General features: G+C 39.4%; 1 protein-coding gene across 1 annotated transcript in view; it reads left to right on the top strand.

The window, feature by feature from the left end:
- Positions 1–22122, top strand: part of HYDIN (HYDIN axonemal central pair apparatus protein) — a 394665-nt gene that overhangs the window by 148234 nt on the left and 224309 nt on the right. Inside the window, exons 11-13 of the mRNA XM_008702363.2 lie at positions 185–284; positions 16770–16888; positions 21501–21724. Of these exons, the coding sequence (XP_008700585.2) occupies positions 185–284; positions 16770–16888; positions 21501–21724 (443 nt within the window). The remainder of the gene's footprint in view (positions 1–184; positions 285–16769; positions 16889–21500; positions 21725–22122) is intronic.

Consider the following 22122-nt stretch of genomic DNA (forward strand, 5'->3'; position numbering starts at 1 on the left):
GAGAGGGAGAAGGACAGAATCTCAAGCAGACTCTGTGCTGAGCATGGAGCCTGATGGGGGGGTCAATCTCATGACCCTGAGATCATGACCTGAGCCAAAATCAAGAGTCAGATGCTTAACTGACTGAGCCACCTGGGCGCCTCTTCATCACATTATTTTTTAATGATTCTTTCATGGTTTTCAGGAAGGTGATGTCTGGCCTAACTCATCAGCTGAAATCACGGTGTACTTTAATCCTCTGGAAGCCAGGCTCTACCAGCAGACAGTTTACTGTGACATTTCAGGTAAAGACTTTCTCTATGTGGTAAACTCAGGTTACCAAGTGCCCAGAGTATCAAGGGGGTGCCTGTATATGTGTGTGTGTGTGTCTGTGTGTGTGTGTGTGTGTGTTCAGACTATAGGAAGTGCATGGTATCAGTAGAGGAATAATAGAGTCGAGTTACGTACTTCTAATATTTTTTTTCTAGAACAGGTCAAACTTTGAAGTACAGTACAGTTGTGGTGTGGTTGGAGCAGGGGAGATGGGAAACTATGGATCTGAGTTCACTCTTGATTTTTAGAGCAGTAGGAATATTACTTGACACAAATTCTCAAGATTTTATTTTTTGTTCTTTTTATAGTATTTGGCTATTTAATTTTTTCCTTTTTGAGTTTTTTTTTTTTTTTTTTTAAGATTTTATTTATTTAACAGAGACAGCCAGCGAGAGAAGGAACACAAGCAGGGGGAGTGGGAGAGGAAGAAGCAGGCTCATAGCGGAAGAGCCTGATGTGGGGCTCGATCCCAGAACGCCAGGATCACACCCTGAGCTGAAGGCAGACGCTTAACCGCTGCGCCACCGAGGCGCCCCTCCTTTTTGAGTTTTTAATCAAAATAATGCATGCCAAGGAGAATGGGAAGGCAGCCTGGCAGTGGCCGGAATCAGCATGGGGGGGATGTACAAGTAGAGTGGCAACTTGGTAGCTTCAAAAGATTGGATGCAGAGAGAAGAATTAAACAAAAGAGTAATGAGGATAACAAGAGCCAGTATTATTTTTCACTCTTAGAGGAGGCCGATATATATATATATGGAATATATATATATGGAAAAGAGAAAGGCTAGGATGAGTCTTTGGTATTGGAACAGAATTGGAGTTCTCACTATGGATTCATGGTTGTTGATATGCACAAATATAGAATATATGTGTAAATGTGTGTATATGTTTATGTGGATTTCCTACTGATGACTGTTGAGAGGTCCTGACAGCCTTGAGATCCTAGTAGCAGTGAGCACACCTCATACCCAAAGCTTGGTTTCTGAATCCTAGTCTCTTCTAAGAGGGACTGTTTCCAGGACTGAGGCAGGGAAGAACAAGATGAACCTGGAACATGCTTTCATGTCAGAAACTAAGGAAATGCTCAAAGAATGACAGGGATATGTCAAAATGATACAGAAGCCAGCAGAGGGACTCCCACTGACCAAATTTGGAATAAGTGAAGAGTCAAGAAAATAGTGATACTAATAGATTATAATTCATTAAATAAATAGGAATCTATGAACCCACTAAATAAAAATTTACTATTTGGCAATCATGGTAATAATCAGTTCATTCAGGTAAAAAGCATTCTTAAGATATAATGGGTCTCAAAATATCCTACCTCAAAATCCTTATTAATTATAAAGGGGAGAAATCTAACTTTACAAAGAAGAAATCTGGGAAATGTTATTTTAGTTAAGACCAGCAGGAATACGGCAAATCAGCCTCATGGACTACTCACTGGGACACCATCAGAACACAGCATCTCTTCAATGATATTAGGGCCAAAATACCTAACATGGGTCTAATTGTGGGGAAACATTACACTAACCCAAATTGAAGAACAAAACAAAATGACCAGCCTGTAATCCTCAAAGGCATCAAGCTCACGAAAGTCAGGAAAAGACTGAAGACCTGTCATAGGTTGAGTGAGACTCAAGAGACATGACATCTGGGTGTAACACGTGAGCCTGGACTAGATCCTTTGCTATAAAGCAGATTATTGGGTATGGAAGTTCTTTGTACTATGCTGGAAGCTTGTCTGTTTTCAAAAAAATGTCTCAGAACTCTTTTAAATTGCTGGTACCAATAAATAAGTAAAAAAAGTAGATAGCAGATAGTAAGATTAAAAAGCTAGCTAGTAGTCTATTTCTCCAGTGTTTCTTTCAGGAAGCACTTTTAGCTGTTTCTTATAGTGTTAATTTTCCTTGCTAATTCTATGCTTATATTGATTACTATTTGTTGATTTATCAACTTCACATACTACATTTGAGGCCCCACTATGAAAGATGAGGATTTAGTTCACATATGATCTCATTGTCCCCTTGTTGGCCTTATTGAGTTATAATTTACATGCAGTGAAATTCACCCTTTTTTGGTGTATAGTCCTGTGAACTTTGACAAACTTAAGCAGTCATGTAACTGGCACCAAAATAAAGATACAGAATATCTCCATCACACTATAAAGTTTCCTCATGCCACTTTGCATGCAGTCCCATTCCCCTACCTCAGCCCCTGGCAACCCAATTATTTTTATTGTGTTTTATTTTATGAGTTTTATTTATAGCCTTAAATAATATAGTTAACACTATATTCTTGTTCTATCAACTCTATAGTATCTCTTGACATGTAAGGATATTGGGACACCTAACCTGCCCATCATCATTCCACCCTGTTTCTCCCTCTTAACTTCTGTTGAGTTGTTCTACTTTCATTTTAAAATGGTTGGTAACCATATTTCAGTTCCTCTTTGTCTATGTGAATTTTATACACTGAAGGGCTAAATTTATTCTGGGATTATATTTTATCCTCTCTTGGTTGAATGTTTTGACCTCTGTTGGTGAATGTTAACCCCTCAAAGGATGCCCCTAAGGTCTATGTCAAGTAGTTTCTCTTTCTTCATTGTCCATCAGTCTCACCATTATGCCTCATTTTAGCTTACTCCATCATTGAATTAACTCTTTTGTGCAGGTTTTTGGTCCCCCCCACACCAACTGATGTTTCTAATTCTTCATTTCTTCACTCCTGTCTAATTGTAGAATGTATGCTCTTCTTTTCCTTGAAGACATTTTTCTCAGAGCCTACCAGCTTCTCATTCTAAGTCAGATCAGCCACCTCCTACACAGTTGTTACTCAAGGATTTTTAAAGTTTCCATGTGTGTTTCATGATATCTTTTTACTCTCACTTTGCTCAAGTAGCTTCCTCAGAAAGGGTCTGTAGAAGGAAACCTTTGATCCTTGAATGCCTGAAAATGTCTCATTCTGCCTCCATACTCACCTGATAGTTTAGTTGACATTTCTAGGTTCGAAGTAATCTCTCTTCAGAAGGTCGAAGACATTGTGCCAACTTTAGGGTAAAAGTCCAGAAGTCTGAAGTCACCTAAATTGCATTCCTTGATGGGTGGCCTGTTATTTCTTTCTCAATATTTTCTACAGTTTTCTTTTTGTACTTGAGGCCTGAAATGTCATGAAGCCATGTCCAAGAGTGAGTTTTCTAATTCAGCCTCCTCAGCTTTCTGTGGGCCAATAGAGTCTGCTTACTCATGTGTTATTTCAGCTCTGGGAAATTGTATTATTTTTTTTTACATCCTTTCATTCATTATTTTTCATTTTATTCTTCCAGAAATCTTAACAGTCTGGTGTTAGACCTATAGGATTGATCATCTGTTCTCAAAGACCCAGATTTTAATCAAACATGACTAATAAATGACATTAAATGCCATTTAATGCTATTAAATAAGGGTGCCAAGAGAAATATTTATTTGTTAGAAAATTCCAAGGTAGTAAGTACGCAGTCACAGGGATCCTTCCAGTGCCTTCTGGTCCATGGTTGTCCTTTGTGTATAAGAATGAGAAAATGGGTTTAGTTTTAGAGTAGTTAGTGCTACTTACCCCACCTGTGTAATGTGTAGATCTCCCAGGATTTATACCTGTGGTGGCTTTTTAATAATAAAATATTAAATGGTGAGAGAGAGTAGTAAGAGTGCATGATCGCTAGTAGCGTCAAGTGCAGAAATCCCACTAGTCTGCTCTACCGAGCATGTTTTTAGTCCATATCTACATAGTCACTTTTCTCAGTGTATCAAGGGGTCAAGCAGTCTAAGAACAGTGCAGAAGGATGGGCTGCCTAAGTCAAGACTGTTCTGCTCTCCTCCTCCCCCAGGCACATGTGTCCCTTCCTGACAATGTTTCCCTCACCTTCCCTGGAAGTTACCGCCACTTTGATTTTTATGATAGCCATTTTTGTTTTATGTTTTCATACATAAGTTCACTGCCTATGTGTTCATGTCTAAGCAAAATAGTATAGTTTTGCTGATTTAAAAAGCTTATATATTGAAATTATACTCTATGTCTGGGAAGCACCGGGTAGATAAAGCCACTCAATAAACATTGATTAAATGGATGAGCAAATATGTGAAAAGATGAATGGTTGAATAAATGAGTGAGTGAATGAATCCTAGTTTGATCTGGTCTCTCCCTTGCTCATGGATGTAGGATTCTCAACATGGCCCCAGAATGAATGCAGAATGGACTAGGAGTTTCAGGATTGAAAAGTCTGTTTCCACACTTCACACCATCATTTACCCCAGACTTCTTAACAGGTCTGGAGGAAATGTTGGTACAGCAGTGTTCAGACACAGGCTGGAAATGCTCCAGTGGCCCCCATGCCACAGGTGGTGGGACCTCCCTCCCATCTATGACTCCCCCGGGATGTCGTGCTTGGCCATGTTCCAGGGGGTTGGCTGCTCTCCAGGAGGTTCCCAAACATTACATAACTAGTTGCATTCATCTATTGTTTTGTTTTCAGTTCTGAATTCTGCCACAGAATTCACATCCTGGATAAACTGAATAGTATAATTTTCCATCTGCATGACATTCTTTTTTATTTTGTTAGTGGTTTATTAAAAGACATGATTGCCAGAGAAGGGTTTTGTTTACATTGTAATTCCATATTATCTTCCTTGTAAATTCCATGTAATTCTGTGTCTTTTCAAGGGCTGGTGATGATTCCTTAGTATTATCTTCAAAGAGTTGGTAAAACCTCCTGGTTTTAGGTCACTAAGAAATACTACTTAGGCAGATGGAAAAAGCCCTTTCCCTTATTTTGCTTTGCTTTGCTTTTGTTTTTTGGTAGAATTTGAGCATACAGAAGCAAATACATATGGCTATGCTGCTGTGCTTCTGCTTCGTGCCTTCTTTACCTAAACGATAGCATACTTCACACAGTGATTCTGACACTGTTTTTTAAATACTTCTTGCAGATTATTCCATTAACACTAAAGAGAAAGAGTCATTCTTTTTTGTGGCCATGTAGGAATCCTTTGTATTTACATGCTGTAGTTTAATTTCTAGGCATTTGTCACTAAGAAACAGGACATAGATCCACAAACGTGCATAGAATACACTGTGGTGGGTTAACAGACTCCCAGAGATGCCCACGCCCTAATCCCCAGAACCTATGGATATGTTACCGTGGTTCTGTTACCTTACCTGACAAAGGGAAATTAGTGCAGCAAATGGAATTCAGGTTACTATTGAGCTGACCTTAACATAGGGAGATTAACCTGGATTATGTGAGTGGCTCAGTAGATAAACACAAGAATCCTTAAATGTCAAAGAGGGAGGCAATAGTATCAGTCTCAGTGTCACAATGATGTGATATGAGAAAGACTCACCCAGCCCTTTCTGGCTTTGAAGATAAAAGGCCAAGGGATGTGGTCAGCCTCTAGAAGCTGGAAAAGGCAAGAAAACGGATTTTGCCCCAGAGACTCCAGAAGGAAATGTAGCTCCCACAGCACCTTGATTTTAGTCCAGTGAGACCCATCTTAGATTTCTGGCCTCCATGATTTTTAAGAAAATAAACTTATACATTAGGCATTTAGTTCATGGTGATCTGTCTTAGCAGCAACGGGGAACCAACACACATACATATATATTGTCATTACAAGACAAGTATTATTCAAGTGCTACCAAGATCTGTAATAGAACATTTCCAGCCATGAGAAGCCCCCTGCGTGTCCCTTCCCGGTCACACTCCCCTCCCCCTAACCTCCCCCTGAGATAATCACCATTCTGTCCTTTATGGTCATTATTTCATTGCTTCCATTTATAGTTTCACCCCAGTGTACGTGCACATAAACAATGCAGTTTGGTACTGCCTGTTTTTGAAACGTACATGATTGGAATCAATCTGCATGTCTCATCCATGTTGTTGCTTGTAGCCCTGGTTGTATTTCACCTTCACTGTTATGTAGTGTTCCGTCCTGGGACTATACGTTCAGAGACAGGAAGTAGCAGGGAAAGCCAGTGTCATTGGTCTTGAAGGAGGCCTCTTGACACACATGAAATTTAACCCACATCTCCAACTGCAAGTTTTATTTCTTTTGAAAGCTTTTATATCTAGGCACCGTGAGTACAAAGATGTACAAAACCAGAATTCCTGTCCTCAGAAAGCTTAGCAATGAGTGGAGGAAAGTGACAAATAAACCAACAATTACATTGCAGTGCTCTACAGTGAATGAGTACGTAACAGAAGAAGGTACAGGGCACACAGCTCAGTCTGGGGTTTTCAGGGAAAAAGGGTCAGTGAAAGTGACCCTTTTGAAGTGTTCATTAGTCAAGTAAAAAAAGGATGTGGGGCTGGAAACACTTTGTGCAAGTACATAGCATGAACTGGCAAAGAATTGCAAATTCTTAGCACGTGGCTGCGGGAGAGACAGAGACAGAGAGACTGGGAGGGGAGAGGTGGAGGCAGAAGACGAGCTGGAGGCTGGAGGAGTAGGTAACTCCGGGAGGGCCGTCCTTGACTGCTGCACTAAGAACCTTGGAACTCCTCCTGACTGCAGTGCGGAATCAGGGAAGGGCTCTAAGCAAGGGAGGGACCTGCTGATATCTGAACACAGGAAATATAACATCACTAAAATCTTTTCGGTTCATCTGAAACTGAAATTTTTTCTTCATTGAAATTTTCAGATTTTCTTAGAAGTAGTTAAACAGTATGTTAGATATTTATGAAGACTTGCTGATGGTCTGCTCTGTGGCTCGAAACTGACTTTCTATCTATCCTGACTTTCCAATGTAATGTGGAAATTCCTAATCTAATCATGAAGATTACCTTTAAAAAAAAAAAAACTCAACGGGAAACTGCACATATTTGGTTTGGATCACCATATGGGAACTTCAAAGGAAGCAACACTTTCTGATTTAAACTGTGAAATATATTGCTAGATAACATCGTTAGTGGGTGCTTCAGAGTCAAATGTGAAAAAGCAGCGTGGTGGAAAGGATGCCAGATGTACCTGCTTCCTTTCAGGACCCAATTAAATTGAAACTAGAGTCTCCATTTTCATTCTATCCATCAGAAGAAGCATCTGAATTGTTAGCACAATTTAGAGCTTTAGATCTTTATCCCAACTGAGCTTAAGAATGGATACTTAGGAGAGAGAAATGTTGAAAACATTTTCGAGTTTTCAGAGTAATAAGTGAGTAATGCTGTACATATTTGTAGGGTTTCTTCCTCAAAACTCATCAGACTGCCACCCCATAATAATATAAGGTTTCTTTGTCCTATGAATAAGAAATTATTTTCTTGATTAACTATACTATTTAAGTTATATGTTCAATTATCAAATATTTCAACCACAAAGAACACAGGGAATAATACCCAAGTATCTATGTATGCAAACCCAGATTTAGGAAAACTTGAACAAATCGAAAGGTCTATTGATGTTTTTGGTCAGGAAGATCAACATCATAAATAGGTCAGTTCTCCTTGTAAATGTAACGTGATCCCAATGGTAATAGCAAGGTTTTTCCTTTTTTTAAATTAGGTTGATTCCAAAGTTCTTATGGAGGAAATAAATGAACTAGAATTGCTTAGAAAATTCAGAAAAACAAGAATAATGTGGGAGGACTGGCCCTACCATATGTTAAAACTTATTTAAAAGCTATAATAAGTACAATTGGATGGTTCTGGAACATGAGAAAGTAGCTCTCGAATCATCCTTACTGACCATCAGCAGCAGTAACAGCAGCAGTAGCAGCATGCCCTAATCCCCTAAACCCTCCCCTCCCCCTAAACCCCATTTCCCAATGTCCTTGGTATGTGAGCAAAATAAAAGCCCTAATTTATTTAAGATACTTTGTTCATCTTTTGCTGTCTAACCACCCTAAATTTAGTGGCTTAACTCAACCAGCAGCCATTTATTTCGCTTACAGATCTGTAGTTTGGTCAGGATTCCTCAAGGACAGCTCCTCTTTGCTCTACCTGGGACAGTTGGACAGGCCAGAAGGTGAAGGCTGGTATCATTTTATAGCTCACCCACCTACACGTCTAGCAGTTAATCCTGGCTGTTGGCAGGGACCTCACCAGGTTGTGCTTGCTGGAACCCCTATCCGTGGCCTCTCCATGAGGCTGCTTACTTCCTCGTAGCGTGGACAACGGGCCAGATTGTTGATGTGCGTCATCTACTGCAGTCTGATGATTTCTTTAAGTTACCTGTCTTCTGTATCAGACTGATATCCAGAATTACTTCATGCTTCGGGGTTCTACAGTTTCATTGTGATGGATTTGCCTTGTTTATCCTACTTAGGTACTTGATCTGTTTCTTCAGTCTAAGAATCTTTCATCACTCCTGGGATTTCTCAGCAATTATCTCTTCAATATTTTTTTCTCTCATAATCTCAGGTTTCTCCTTCTGAAAATTCTTTCAAATATATGTCTTTCCCATGGAATCACCGTGTCTTCTAACCTCTTCTTTACATTTTTTTTTATTTCTTTGTTTCTCTTTGATACATTGTGGGTATTTTTCTAAGATCTTTATCTCAATTGACTAATTCTTTAGCTTTTTCTACTTTTTGGTATTCATCTATTCAGTTTTTAATTTCATCAACTTGGTTTTTTAGTTTTAGAAGTTCTATATAATTTTAATACTTTCATTTTTTTCTCCTTCATTATGGTTTCTATTTCTTTATTTGCCTCTTGGAAGACTTTAAGAATGCAATGTTAGAGTTTCTTTAAGAGTTTTCTTTTTTTTTTTTTTAAAGATTTTATTTATTTATTCGACAGAGATAGAGACAGCCAGCGAGAGAGGGAACACAAGCAGGGGGAGTGGGAGAGGAAGAAGCAGGCTCATAGCGGAGGAGCCTGATGTGGGGCTCTATCCCACAACGCGGGGATCACGCCCTGAGCCTAAGGCAGACGCCCAACGACTGCACCACCCAGGCGCCCCTCTTTAAGAGTTTTCTATTATCTCAAACTCTTGTGGTACTAATTTGCATGTTTATGGTAAATACTTTCCTCATACTGGATTGTTTCTTCAGACGGCTTGAAATGTTTGCATTGTAAGCCCATCTTTAGCAAGTGTTGTGGACTGGATATTTGTGTTCTCCCAAAATTCATATGTTGAAACTTAATCCTCCATGTGATGTTTTTGGGAGGTGGGACCTTTGGAGGGTGAATAGGTAGTGAGGGCAGAGCCCTCATGAATGGGATTAGTGTCGTTATAAAGGAGACCCCAGAGCACTCCCTCACACCTTCCTGCATGTGAGGACATAGCGAGAAGATGGCTCTCACCAGACGCTCAGTCGGCTGCCACCTTGATCTTGGACCTTCTAGCTTCCAGAACTGTGAAAAATAAATGTTTGTTGTTTACGCCACCCAGTCTCTGGTATTTTTGTTAGAGAAGCCCAAACAGACTAAGATAGCATGGGTACTGGATCACGGAAGCATTCCTTTAGAGCAGTTTTTCAGGATCCTACAGCTATTATTTTCTCAGCTTCTGACTCTTTCACCTATCCTATAGGGTAAATTTGGATCCCGTATCTGTACCTGGGACTTTGATTTCTCTTAGGAACCTCTTTCCCCTATTGAAAGATCTAGGTAGAGGACAATTTTTATAACTGCTTTCCTAGACCAATAGATAGAAATTTTCTTCTTGTCTCCTTTCCAGAAAAAGGTATCCTTTCCAAGGTCCTGGGTTTATGCAAGGATCTAAGTTCAGTTCCTTATTCCCAGAGAGGAGCAAAGGCAAATGTCCTGTTTTTGTGAGGGTGTTAAAACTGAAGCCATTAGAACATAAAACCTGTATGAACTTTACAAATCTCCAAATTCCCTTTTCATTTCTGTCACCTGATATTTTCCTTTCTTCCTTTTGAGCTTGGATAAGTATTAAAAATACATATTTGTCATATTTTTAATAAGCTTTTTTTTTTTTTTTTGAAATGGAGGAAGGGACTGAGTCTACTTACTCTGCCGTGTTTCAGAGGTTAACATGGTTAACAGTGTTCATGTTTCTTGAGGTAACATCCTTAGAAAATCTGCATAGACTTACTCTGGCTGGTCATTAACAATGGAGATTTTTGGGTTTCATCTATGTTTTATTGAGTCAGAATCTGTGGAGATTGTGCTAGAGAATATCTGTTTTAAATGAAGGCTAAAAAGTGTGTGGCAAGGTTACAGGATACAAGATATATAGAGAGAGAATCAATTGTGTTTCTATAAATTGAATAATGGGAAATTGACATTTAAAAAAGCAATATCACTTACAATAGCATTAAGAAATCTGGGTGTTTAAAAAAACAAGGGGGCGCCTGGGTGGCACAGCAGTTAAGCGTCTGCCTTTGGCTCAGGGCATGATCCCAGCGTTATGGGATCGAGCCCCACATCAGGCTCCTCCGCTATGAGCCTGCTTCTTCCTCTCCCACTCCCCCTGCTTGTGTTCCCTCTCTCGCTGGCTGTCTCTATCTCTGTCAAATAAATAAATAAAATCTTTAAAAAAAAAAAAAAGAAAGAAATCTGGGTGTTATACGCAACTAATGAATCATCAAACTTTACATCAAAAACCAGGGATGTACTGTATGGTGACTAACATAATATAATAAAAAAACATTAAGAAAGAAAAAAGAAATCCTAAATACTTAGAGATAAATTTGACAAGAGATGTGTAAGACCTGTACACTGAAAACCACAAAACATTGCTGAAATTAAAGACCTAAATAAACGGAGAACTATACCTTATTAGAAAGTGGGTAAATTCAAAATCATTAAGATATTATTTCTTCCTCGAGTTTATCTATAGATTCAATGCAATCCAAACAGAAATTCTAGCGGCTGTGTGTGTGTGTGTGTGTGTGTGTTGGAGTTAACAGGCTTATTCTAAAATTCATATGGAAATGCAGAGAGTCTAGAAGAGCCAGAACAACTTTGGAAAAGAACAAAATTGGAAGGCTACTACTACCTGATTTTAAGATAATTTTTAAGCTATAGTAATGAAGATAATCTTGGATAATCTCCCCATCTCAAGAATTCTTAACTTAATCACATATTTTTCCATATAAGGTAATATTCACTCTTTTGCCATATAAGGTAGTATTTACAGGAATTAGGACACTGACCATCTTTGGGGGCCATTATTCAGTCTACCACAGATCCCATGAGGATGCCCAGTTGTTTAGGCTCTGTACAGTCTAGTCCATCTTCCTGTATTGACATTCAGCACCTGCTCTGTCATAAATTAAATTCACATATACGTGTACATTTATTCTGAGTTCTGTATTGTTTCCTTAGTCATTTTGCACCTTTTGCCCCAATACCAAATTATCTTAATTGTGGTAGCTTTATAATAGATCTTAATATATCAAAGGACAAGTCATTCTAATTTATTCTTCTTAAAGAATGCCTTGCTTATTATTGGCCCTTTGATTTTACATTTAAATTTTATAATCAACCTGTGAAATTCTACCAAATTCTGCCTCCTGGTATTTTGTTTTAACAGAGCATTGAAATTATAGATATAGATCAGTTGGAGAAAAATGGACAATTTTATGACATTGAGTCTTCCTTTTCAAGAACATATCCTAGGGGCGCCTGGGTGGCACAGCGGTTAAGCGCCTGCCTTCGGCTCAGGGCGTGATCCCGGCGTTACGGGATCGAGCCCCACATCAGGCTCCTCTGCTATGAGCCTGCTTCTTCCTCTCCCACTCCCCCTGCTTGTGTTCCCTCTCTCGCTGGCTGTTTCTATCTCTGTCAAATAAATAAATAAAATCTTTAAAAAAAAAAAAAAAAAAAGAACATATCCTAGTTCTCCATTATTTAGATCTTGGTTAATATCTTTCAATAAAGTTTTATGATTTTCCCCTGGAAGATCTTAAGTATATATTTGGTTAGATTTATTTCTAGGTACTTTATATTTTTGTTGCTATTATAAATAATGTCTTGAAAATTAATTTTTTCTGATTGTTGCAGTATGTAGAAATGCAGTTGACTTTTATATATTGATTTGGTAACCATCATTATAACTCTTATTAATTTAAAAAATTATTTATAGATTCTTTAGGATTTTCCAGGTAGACAGTCCCAAAATATGTGAATAATGGCCGTTTGTTTTCCCTATTTATAATTTCCCCCCACTTCTTTCTTGTCTTACTGCACAGGAATGGAGCTCAAGTATAATATTGGATATCTAAGATAGCTGGCAAATTTTTGAAAGTCCCTAGTTATATTTCCTGGAATTTAATGCAATGGGAACTCTTGCATTCAGGGACTTCAGGGCTGGTAAAGGGAGTTCTGTAGTACATCTCTCTGCTGCTTGTATGAAACCAAGACACTGTAATCAGGGATGGGAAACTTCCTTATTTTAAAAAAACATTTTAATATTTTGCTCTTCTAGAAAGGACTCTGTCATTAGAGCTTACTAGTTCCTTCAGGTTTGTCCCTCTTGCTGGCTTTTGTCAAGACAAGAAAAATCCCTGCTTCATAAATCTTGCAGAAAAGCAGCATTTGCAATGCAACCTTAAAATTTAGACTCTTACAAAAGCAAGGTTGGTTATCACTTGTACTCCCATTCTATCCTGGATAGCTACAAATAAGACCATCTCCCTTGAAATAATTAATAATTCCCAAAGAAACATTGGCTCACTGCTTTATTACAACACATCTCCTTTTTTTATTATCATTATTATTAAGGAAGGCTGTCAGGGTGACAGATGGGGAAAGCTTTAAGCCTGACAGTTATAAATAGTCTTGCTGTTTATTCCACAATATATTTTCAGTTCTCTTTCTTTGCCGTTCTGAAAGTTGGATCCCTGTTAAAATACTTTTCTCTTGACCAAGGAATGCAGATCATTGCCAATAGATTAGAACTCTAAAATAATGGAATAAATTGATGATGTTCTTTGAAAATTTTACTTATATTTTAGAGGATTGTCAACCCAAACAGCTGATCTTCAAAGAGACCTCTTTTCCAGGGATCAGATGGATTGGGGGAACCCTTTGAATGAATCAGCTGTCCCAAATATTGCTAAGATTGCTCTTGTTTCTTATAATCAAAGTAATACTTGCCTAATGACCACTGTGTTGCCAAGCATAGAGGGGACACAGAGACAGTTACTCTTGTCTTTGAAAAGACAGGCATAGAGAGAAAGCATCAAAAATACAGAAGTTAAGTAGCAACAAAAGACTGGAACATAAAGTGCCACAAGGCATTATAATGATAATAATAGTAAGTTAGAAATATGATTTGGTTGTTCAAAGCACATTTGCTATCACACTAAAGATTCCATCCAACAGAGCATCGAAGTTTTTTCAGTGCTCAAAATGTTACATACAGAGCACATATATTATTTTTGCTTAAAGAACTTTAAATGGTGTAAATTTAAGGATAACCTATCAAATTATCAAAAATGGCTATATCCCCACTGTCAGGGAGAGTGTGAAGAGAGAGAGAAACATTTATAATACTGTTGGTGTTTGTGTGCAAATTCCTACGACCATTCTGGAGGTCAGTATGGCCATAGCTATCAAAATGTCGGATGTGCATCTCTTTGTTCTGGCAATTCTAGTTCCAATAATGGTACGCTCGCCAATTTGGATTCTCTCCCTCCCCACCATCTCCATCTAAAAACAACCAGAAGAGCAAGGCAAAATATTTTCAAAGCCTTTTTGAAGCAAAAGAGAACTACCGGAACAGTGGAGAAATACAGGGCCAAGGTCCAAGAGAAGAAGGAAACAAAGACAAGCAGACTGTGGGGGCCCCTTCATCCTTAGCAATACCACCTTTTTGGTAGAAACTACAGAGAAGCTGAAAAGTTAAGTAGAGTCAGGGAAGAAACACAGGGGTTCATGGGATGCCCAAGGAGAAAGGGCTCTAGTAACCTTCCAAACTTTAGGATGGGACCCAGTGAAGCGAGGACTGGCAATGCACCGATCCTCACAAGGACTGAAGCTCAGCTTTGGCTTCTTTTTCAGTTATCAATGTGATTACAACAGTTCTTCTTCACTGGGGTTACAGGAGGTAATTTCTAATGTTCTAAGGCATCAATTGTGTATGAGGAATATTAGTATCTCCTTTATATCTAGGATAGTACGAGCTATATACCCTTCTCGGGAAAATTGAGAAGATAGTCAAATGACTTGGTACAGGGCTTAATTCTCTCACAGAATCTTAGCTGAGAGTGGTAAGATTAGGGAATCCTAATGCCCCCTAGTCACCAGCCAGAAGCTAGAGGAAAATAACATCTTCTCGAGGCTTGAAATGACCACTCCCGGTTTCATATACACTGCCCAGCGCTCCATCAAAAATAACCACGCATACGAGGAGACAACACAGTCTGATAGAACACCAGGATAAACAACAGAAACTCCGTAGAGAGCCAGAAAATAGAATTATTTGACAGATTTTTTTTTAATGTTAAAAAGATTTTCAATGTTCTTTAAAAAAAAAAAAGGAGATTGAGCAGAGGCCTGGAAACTCTAAAAAATCTCATGGGAAGTCTGGAACTGAAAAGTTCTGACAAAATTAAGAACTTAGTAGAATTGAATAGGTACAGCCTAGATAGGTATAGCCAGAGAGAAATTTTTAAAACTGGAAATTAAATAAATCTAAAGAAAAAACCCATACCGAAGCATACAGAGACAAAATATAGAAAAGAGCATCAGAGCCAAATAGGATGTAGCAAAAGTTAATCTATCTGGATGGAAAGAAGTGAGAAAATGGAGCATAGGAAATATTTGAAGACATAATGAATGACTGAACATTTTCCAAAAACCAATGAGTGACATTCACCTACAGATTCAAGAACCTCTACGAAGCCCAGGAAGGGTGCATGCAAACCATACCTGGGAACATCATGGTTAAACTTCTGAAAACCAAAAACAAAAAGAAAATCTTAATGCAGTCAGAGAAAAAGATATATTACCTCAAATGAGCAATAAGACAGTAAGCCGACTTCTCAATTTTGACAGTGGAAGACAAGAAACAATAGAGTATCTTCAAAGTGCTTAAAGAAAATGTAGGAAAATTGTTCATAAATGCATTCAAGGATATTAATTAGATTGTAATTTGTTGAATGAAATGTTGGAAGCCTTTCTCCCTCTGCACCTCCTCCCTGCTTGCTCATTCTCTCTTTCTCAAAGAAATAAAATCTTGAAAAGAAAAGGAAAGTTGGAAGCCATTTAAATATCCAACAAGAGGGACTGATTAAAAATACTTACCTCATCTTTGGGTCATGGTATGTAAAAATGTTGCAGGTACTGGAGGGGATTATGCTAAGTGAAGTAAGTCAAGTGGAGAAAGACAGTTATCATATGGTTTCTTTCATTTGTGGAACATAGGAAATAGCAGGGAGATTGGTAGGAGAAGGAAGGGAAGAATGAAGTGTGGGGGTAAACAGAAGGGGGAACGAACCACGAGAGACTATGGACTCTGGGAAACAAACTGAGGTTTCAGAGGGGGTTTGGGGGATGGGCTAGCCCAGTGATGGGTATTAAGGAGGGCACGTATTGCATGGAGCACTGGGTGTTATACGCAAACAATGAATCATGGAACACTACATCAAAAACTAAGGATGTACTGTATGGTGACTGACATAATAAAAAATTTTTTAAAAATGTTGCAGTTATATTGTTAAGTGAAAAAAAAAGCAGGTTACAAAATAATATATAACATAGGCTCTCATTTATATTAAACTTAATATAGTACTTACTATTTAAATATGATTTCATGTAGTATTTTAGTATTTAAATATGATTAAGTATGGAAGGATAGGCACCAAAATACTAACAGTGATCTTTGGGTAGTGGAATTATGTGAGGATTTTCCACTTTCTTTATAATATTTTTATAATGACCATGTATTATCAAATGAAGATATATCCATTTTTAGAAAGGAAACAAAACCAGTTGATACGTTAAAGGTTGTGTTCTATGTTCACCCTGGGCCCACTGTGGATGTGCGATCATGGATATTGTTTAGTGGATCCCATTACCTCTACTGAAAGAAAGTCTGCAAAGTAAGGGTCAGGTAAAACTCCTAGACTCAGATCCCTTAATACCCTGGTCTTCCTAAATCTAGGGAAAATCAGTGAGAACAATGTCCTTTGATCCCTGTGGTGACTCTTATTTTATAGGAAGCATCTATCAGTGGTCACCCTTCTCTAATTTAGAGAAACTACTTTTTTCAAAAGTAAGAAACTTAAGAATACCATTAAGACTGGGTTAAATTTTTTTAATTGTTTTTTTCTGCTAAAATATCAGCCTATATCAGAATATAACCTGCTCCCTAAAGATAAGAAACTACCAGTGTTCCTGTTTCCTAAAGATAAGCTAAATCCTCAGCAGTGGTTAAATTGCGGTTCCCTGGGTCCAGGGCAGAGAGTCAGTGCAGTACTGTTGATTGCTTACATTGGCAACACGTCGTGCATAATTTGGGGGTAATGAAGCATCCTTCAGGGTAATAAAGTCTGAATTGTCTTTATAGGCCGAGAGATCCGTCTGCCTCTCCGAATCAAAGGGGAAGGAATGGGACCAAAGATTCACTTCAACTTTGAACTGCTGGACATTGGAAAAGTTTTCATTGGATCTGTACATTGCTATGAGGTAAGCACTAGAATTGTTCATTGAGACTCAAATTGTACTTAGCTTTTTAGGTTATTTTGTATATGTGATTATTGATGGAAAATGTGTCTGCCATTACTCATACTCAGACTCTGGAATGATCTGGCTCTTCCTCCTCCTCCTAGCCCTGTTGAACGTTTTCCCTCTAAATGTCCTCAAGGCAACGAAGCCATACTTTTATTGGTTTTATCTTCATCATCGTGTGGATTGCAAAGGGGAAAATCATCATCTTCTCCCCATCTGTTTAATGCTTGTTCTCTGACAACATAAATCCTGCAGACCAGAGGAGAGAGAAGCTTCCATGTTTTCCAGAATGTCCTAATAAGGATAGCTGTTTTCACACTTCAGAGTCTTCTCTGAATGCACTTAGTCTCCAATCCATGATTAAAAACCAGTCATTGTACTTTCTGGAACTTTCTGTTTGAAACTTCCCTGCTTTGTCTTTCCAGTTAGATAGAAAATGATCCTTTTGCAAGATGTACTCATGGGTTCTTCAGGATCAAACTTACTTCAGTGTCACCTCACCACTGACTTTGTACCTAGGGTACTTTTTTTTACATTATATCAAATTGTAACCATTGAAACTTTATTTTACAAAGATTCATAAACTTTAAGTGTTTGTGTTTCTCTAAAGGTAGTAATAAAAGCGGTTACTTAGTGAAAAATAGATGTCAGGTTCCATGCTTTCTTGTGTGTGCACATCTGTCTACGTGTGTTTAGTTTCTAGTCCTTACAAAACTGTGAAAGGCAGGTTTTCTTGTACCTGTTCTCCAAACGAGCAAGAAGAGCCAGAGAGTGGTTAATACCATCTACAACATCATCCTTCATGCATGTTGAGCACAATACCAGTACTTTTACATTCATTGGTTTGTTTGGTCCTCACTAAACCCTAGGGAGTAGGTACAATGACTATTTCCTGGTGCTTCAAGAAGTTTTACTAGTTAAAGTAATGCTAGATACCCTAACAAATACAAAGATCTCTACTCTCTCAGACATGACAAGTCTATTTCCTTGCTTACATAAAGTCTCAAGCGAGCTTACCTATCAGCTGACAGCTCTCCGCCAGCAAAGCGTTGGGCCCCTGGCTCCTTCCAGCTCATAGCTCTGCCACCCCCACCGTGTGGCCTGCAACATGGCAGCCTCACATGTGTCATGCGGGTGGAAAGGGAAGGAGCAGGGAGAGATGCACTTTTGTAGGAATTGGCCCTATAGGTGGCACACGCCCGTTCATTCACGTCCCATCAGCTGTACGTCGCTGCATCAGTAGCTGGGAAATGCAGTCTAGTTGTGAGCACGGGAGCAAGAGGAAGTGGGTTCAGTGGATAGCAAACCTGACTCTGCCACGTCTGTTAAGTAACTTGGCAAGGTTGTTCAGCTGGTAAATGTGAACGAGCACTGGATTATGAGGGCCCTGTATCCTGGGAAGACAAGGCTTTTTACTGCCCTTTCAACCCCGGGGCTCTCACCATGAGCAAGTCCAGCCTACAGCCAGCTCGGCTCTCCGCCCAGCCTAACCTTGGCATGGGAGACAAATGCCCGGTTGCTGCTGAGAGCTTGCTACTGTGTCCTCTATCCCCACATTCACTAAAGTAACTGTGCCCTAAATGGGACGATGTGAAAGGTAAATAGAGATGTCAATGTCATAATGAGATGGAATGTACATAAGAGCATGATTTAAATGAAGAAATCGGTCACATGACTGTCATGAACTGAAAAATGGCACAGCTACTATGTTGCATTCAGTGTCTTTTGCATTTTGAAAAAAGGGTCGCTTTGGGAGGAAAACAATGTGCAGTGCTTCTTATGAAATTCACATTCTGTCTGTAATTTATCCAGTGTGAATTTCCCTTACATCTCACAGACTGTGTCTTGTGGATGCCACATCAGAAAAGGACCTTTAGTTCTGATGCAAAATGGATAAGTGTTCTCTGAGCGTAATAATAATTTCTTACACATATAACCGAAGTGTATTGAGGCCACCACTTCCCACCCTCCTAGATTTGACCAGGAAAGTAAACCACAGCCAGCTAAGCAGGTGTTAGATGAGGTGCTGCCTCAGAGGACAGTTCGGAGAGCTGCACGTTGGCAGAGAAGGACATGGTAAGGTGCTTCTTACAGGAATATTTTGCACTCTCTGCGTATTTAGTGCTGGTGCCTCATTGCATCTCTCTTTCAATTTATTATGTTACCTACTTGAGATGAATTTGAATAACTAGCTATTGCCCTTAGTCATTGCTGAGCTGAGCAAACACGTAAAAAGTAAACCACAGCTCCAAGAGTGTACGCTGTTCCCCAGTGTAATTAGAAGGAAAACAAGGTGAGGCGCTAGTGTAGATTTCTCCTCCCCAAGGGATTGGACTGCAAGGGTCAGGCAATCAGAAGATCTCAGAATTTCGTCCCAAATAACTTGCTGGATTCTGCATACACATGAAGGGTCTTTTTCCCAGGGGGAGAGGAATCACATGCATGTTCTTGAACATGGAAGACCTGGTGCCTTATACAAAATCTGGGTAAAAATATTGCCGTTAACCAAAAAATAAAAAGGCAATCTGTGCATCTCTTTAGAGAGAAAAACAATTCCCTTTGAGTGGAATTCCCTTTGAATGACCACTAACACCTTTGAGTTGCCTTTAAGTTACCACTAACATGTGTCAGTCACTTCTTAAGCGCAGGCAAATTTCAAACCCGTTCGGTGTGGCACTGAGAATATAGATAGCCGTTGCTGTTGTTTATAAGCACTCTTTGTGAGGTACTCTATTCTAAGAGTTACATAAGTTAATTTCACCTTCACAGCAATCTGAGAAGTTAGTAGTAGTTACACTTTACAGATGGAGAAACTGGGGCACAGAGAAACAGAGCAAGTTTCCCAAGGTCACACAGCTAGGAAGTCAATGGTAAAGCTGGGATTTGAGCCTGGGCAATTTGGCTTCTGAGTCCCTGGCCATAATCACTTTCTACATGGTCTGTTTAAAAGGAATGAAGGGTGAAGCATGAATTCTATGACCAGGGAACCTAAAACTGAGTGAGGGAGATAGGAAATGAATGCAAAAAGATGAATAAAATATCAAGCAGCAATTAATTAGGTATCTCTTTTGGCACATCATCTGTCTTCTCTTAGGAGAGGTGGTGGTTTTCCTCTGCAAAGGCCCCTGACTCTATTCTACACGTGCTCTTGATTCCTTCTTCTTTGCTTCTCAGGAGGCAGCCTGAGCTGGTGGACGCCCCACATCCACCCAGACCCCATTCCCTTGGTAACCCAGCCCCCTTCTCTTACTACAACAAATGCGTGTGCTAGCTACTGAGTATGCATTATCCCGTTTAATGTAAATACCCTGGGTCTCCTCTGCCATACTTCCCACAGCTTTGCTGCCCCCCACTCTCACTGCTCACCCCCAATCCTCTCAAAACAGCAATCTCAATCAGCTGCTATTTCGTCCGTACTCACTCACTCCCTAAACATTTGGACTCTGGATTCTGCAGTCACACTCCACTGGCGTTCCTTTCTTCTTCAAGGGCGGGGATGGCTTTTAATTAAAAATCAAAAATCTGTAACATTTTCTCAGAATTTATTCCCCTTCAGCTCTGTCCACATTCAACCCCTTCTGGAAATTCTCCTCCCTTGGCTTCTTCTAGGTTCCCGACATTGCCCCGCTTACCTTTCTGTACATTTCTTCCTGATCTCCTGTGCTCTTTCTCCTCGGTGCTTTGAGTGCGGGTTGAAGGCGGTATGTAAATAGAAGAACGTGCTGTCCACCTGTTCAGGTGTAAGCATTGGCAAGGAACAGAGACTGTCTTAGAAGCCCAGGAACAGAGCTGCATGGTTAAGGCACAGGCTCATCAGACAGGCACCACGGGGGGTGGGAGCAGGAGCGATGGACTGAGCCAGGTGTGGAGAACTCTGAATGCCAGGCAGGAGCTTTTTACATGTACTTACCTAGTGTGCAAGCAAATATGGGCCCATGGTATACAGAATTAAAACATTTCTATAGTAAAACAGTTGCTTACATAAGCATTCCCAAACAATAGTGTCGTATGCATGCAATAGAGTTTGAGGTGAAAGTATCCCCATAGAATGAAATCTAAGAGCACAACAAGGAGAATCTTTGTCCTCTGGAATCCACGGTGATGTCTCGTTCACATTCTCCAGGCTACACTATAAACATAGGCTTAGGTAGTTCTTGCTCCTCTATTCTGACTTCTTATTTTTCAGGATGTCACTTCTTCTCAACCTTCTCATGCATATAAGATAAATACCTGCCTTCCCTCAGTTACTCTATAGAGTATCAGAAAAAGGCATTTAAGGCTCCTTTTCTGTAGACGCAATTACAATCAGCATTTATAACATGACTATAGTACATGTGAAAACTCTGTTCCAAAGAGGATACTAAAAACACAAAATTACTTCTGCATTGGGTTTCTTATCTTCACACCTTCAAGGCAGAAGACTGTTCATTTCTCCCCTGGAGTTTTTCTCTGGCTTTAATTCCTGTAGCTCTCTATGTGTTGGTATTAAACAGTACAGCCACATGCTTATATGAAAATAAGTCAGATGTCCATGCTCTATCTTTGCATTCTTGGCTTTTTATTGATACAGGCAATACTATCCAACAAAGGCAGCATTGATGCCCTCTTCAACGTGATCCCTCCGACTTCGGCTTTGGGGGCCTGCTTTATTTTCAGCCCCAGGGAAGGCATCATCGAACCAAACGGAGTCCAGGCAGTCCAGATCTCTTTCAGTTCTGCCATCTTGGGAAACTTTGAAGAAGAGTTCCTGGTCAGTGTGAATGGATCCCCTGAACCTGTGAAACTGACCATTAGGTAAGATATTATCTGTAACTAATGTGGAAGCTAACTGAAGCTTTTATCTGCTGCTTTCTTAAACTTCAAAACCAGATCCTGTCTTGGATGTCCATAACTATCTTTGCTGGTAGGAACACATCAAAATAATGGAGTGTTTTAAATTTTCACCAGCGTTTACATACTCAGCACGTGTAACTTATTATTGTAATGTGGATACAGATGCTGTTTGGGGATCTAGTTTTTCTACAAGCTATAGCTTTATAAAATAAGGACTTAAAACATTAAGCTAGTTCCTAGTTACACTCTCTGTTTTAGAATATTTAGGGAAAATAAATCATTACAGTAACACCTGGATAAAATCATCTTCTGGACTAGGCTTTCACTATTATCCCAGTTTCTCTAAACTTTCATCTTTC

The sequence above is a fragment of the Ursus maritimus genome, unplaced genomic scaffold (genome assembly GCF_017311325.1).
Source record: "Ursus maritimus isolate PB19 unplaced genomic scaffold, ASM1731132v1 scaffold_19, whole genome shotgun sequence".
Lineage (NCBI taxonomy): Eukaryota > Metazoa > Chordata > Mammalia > Carnivora > Ursidae > Ursus > Ursus maritimus.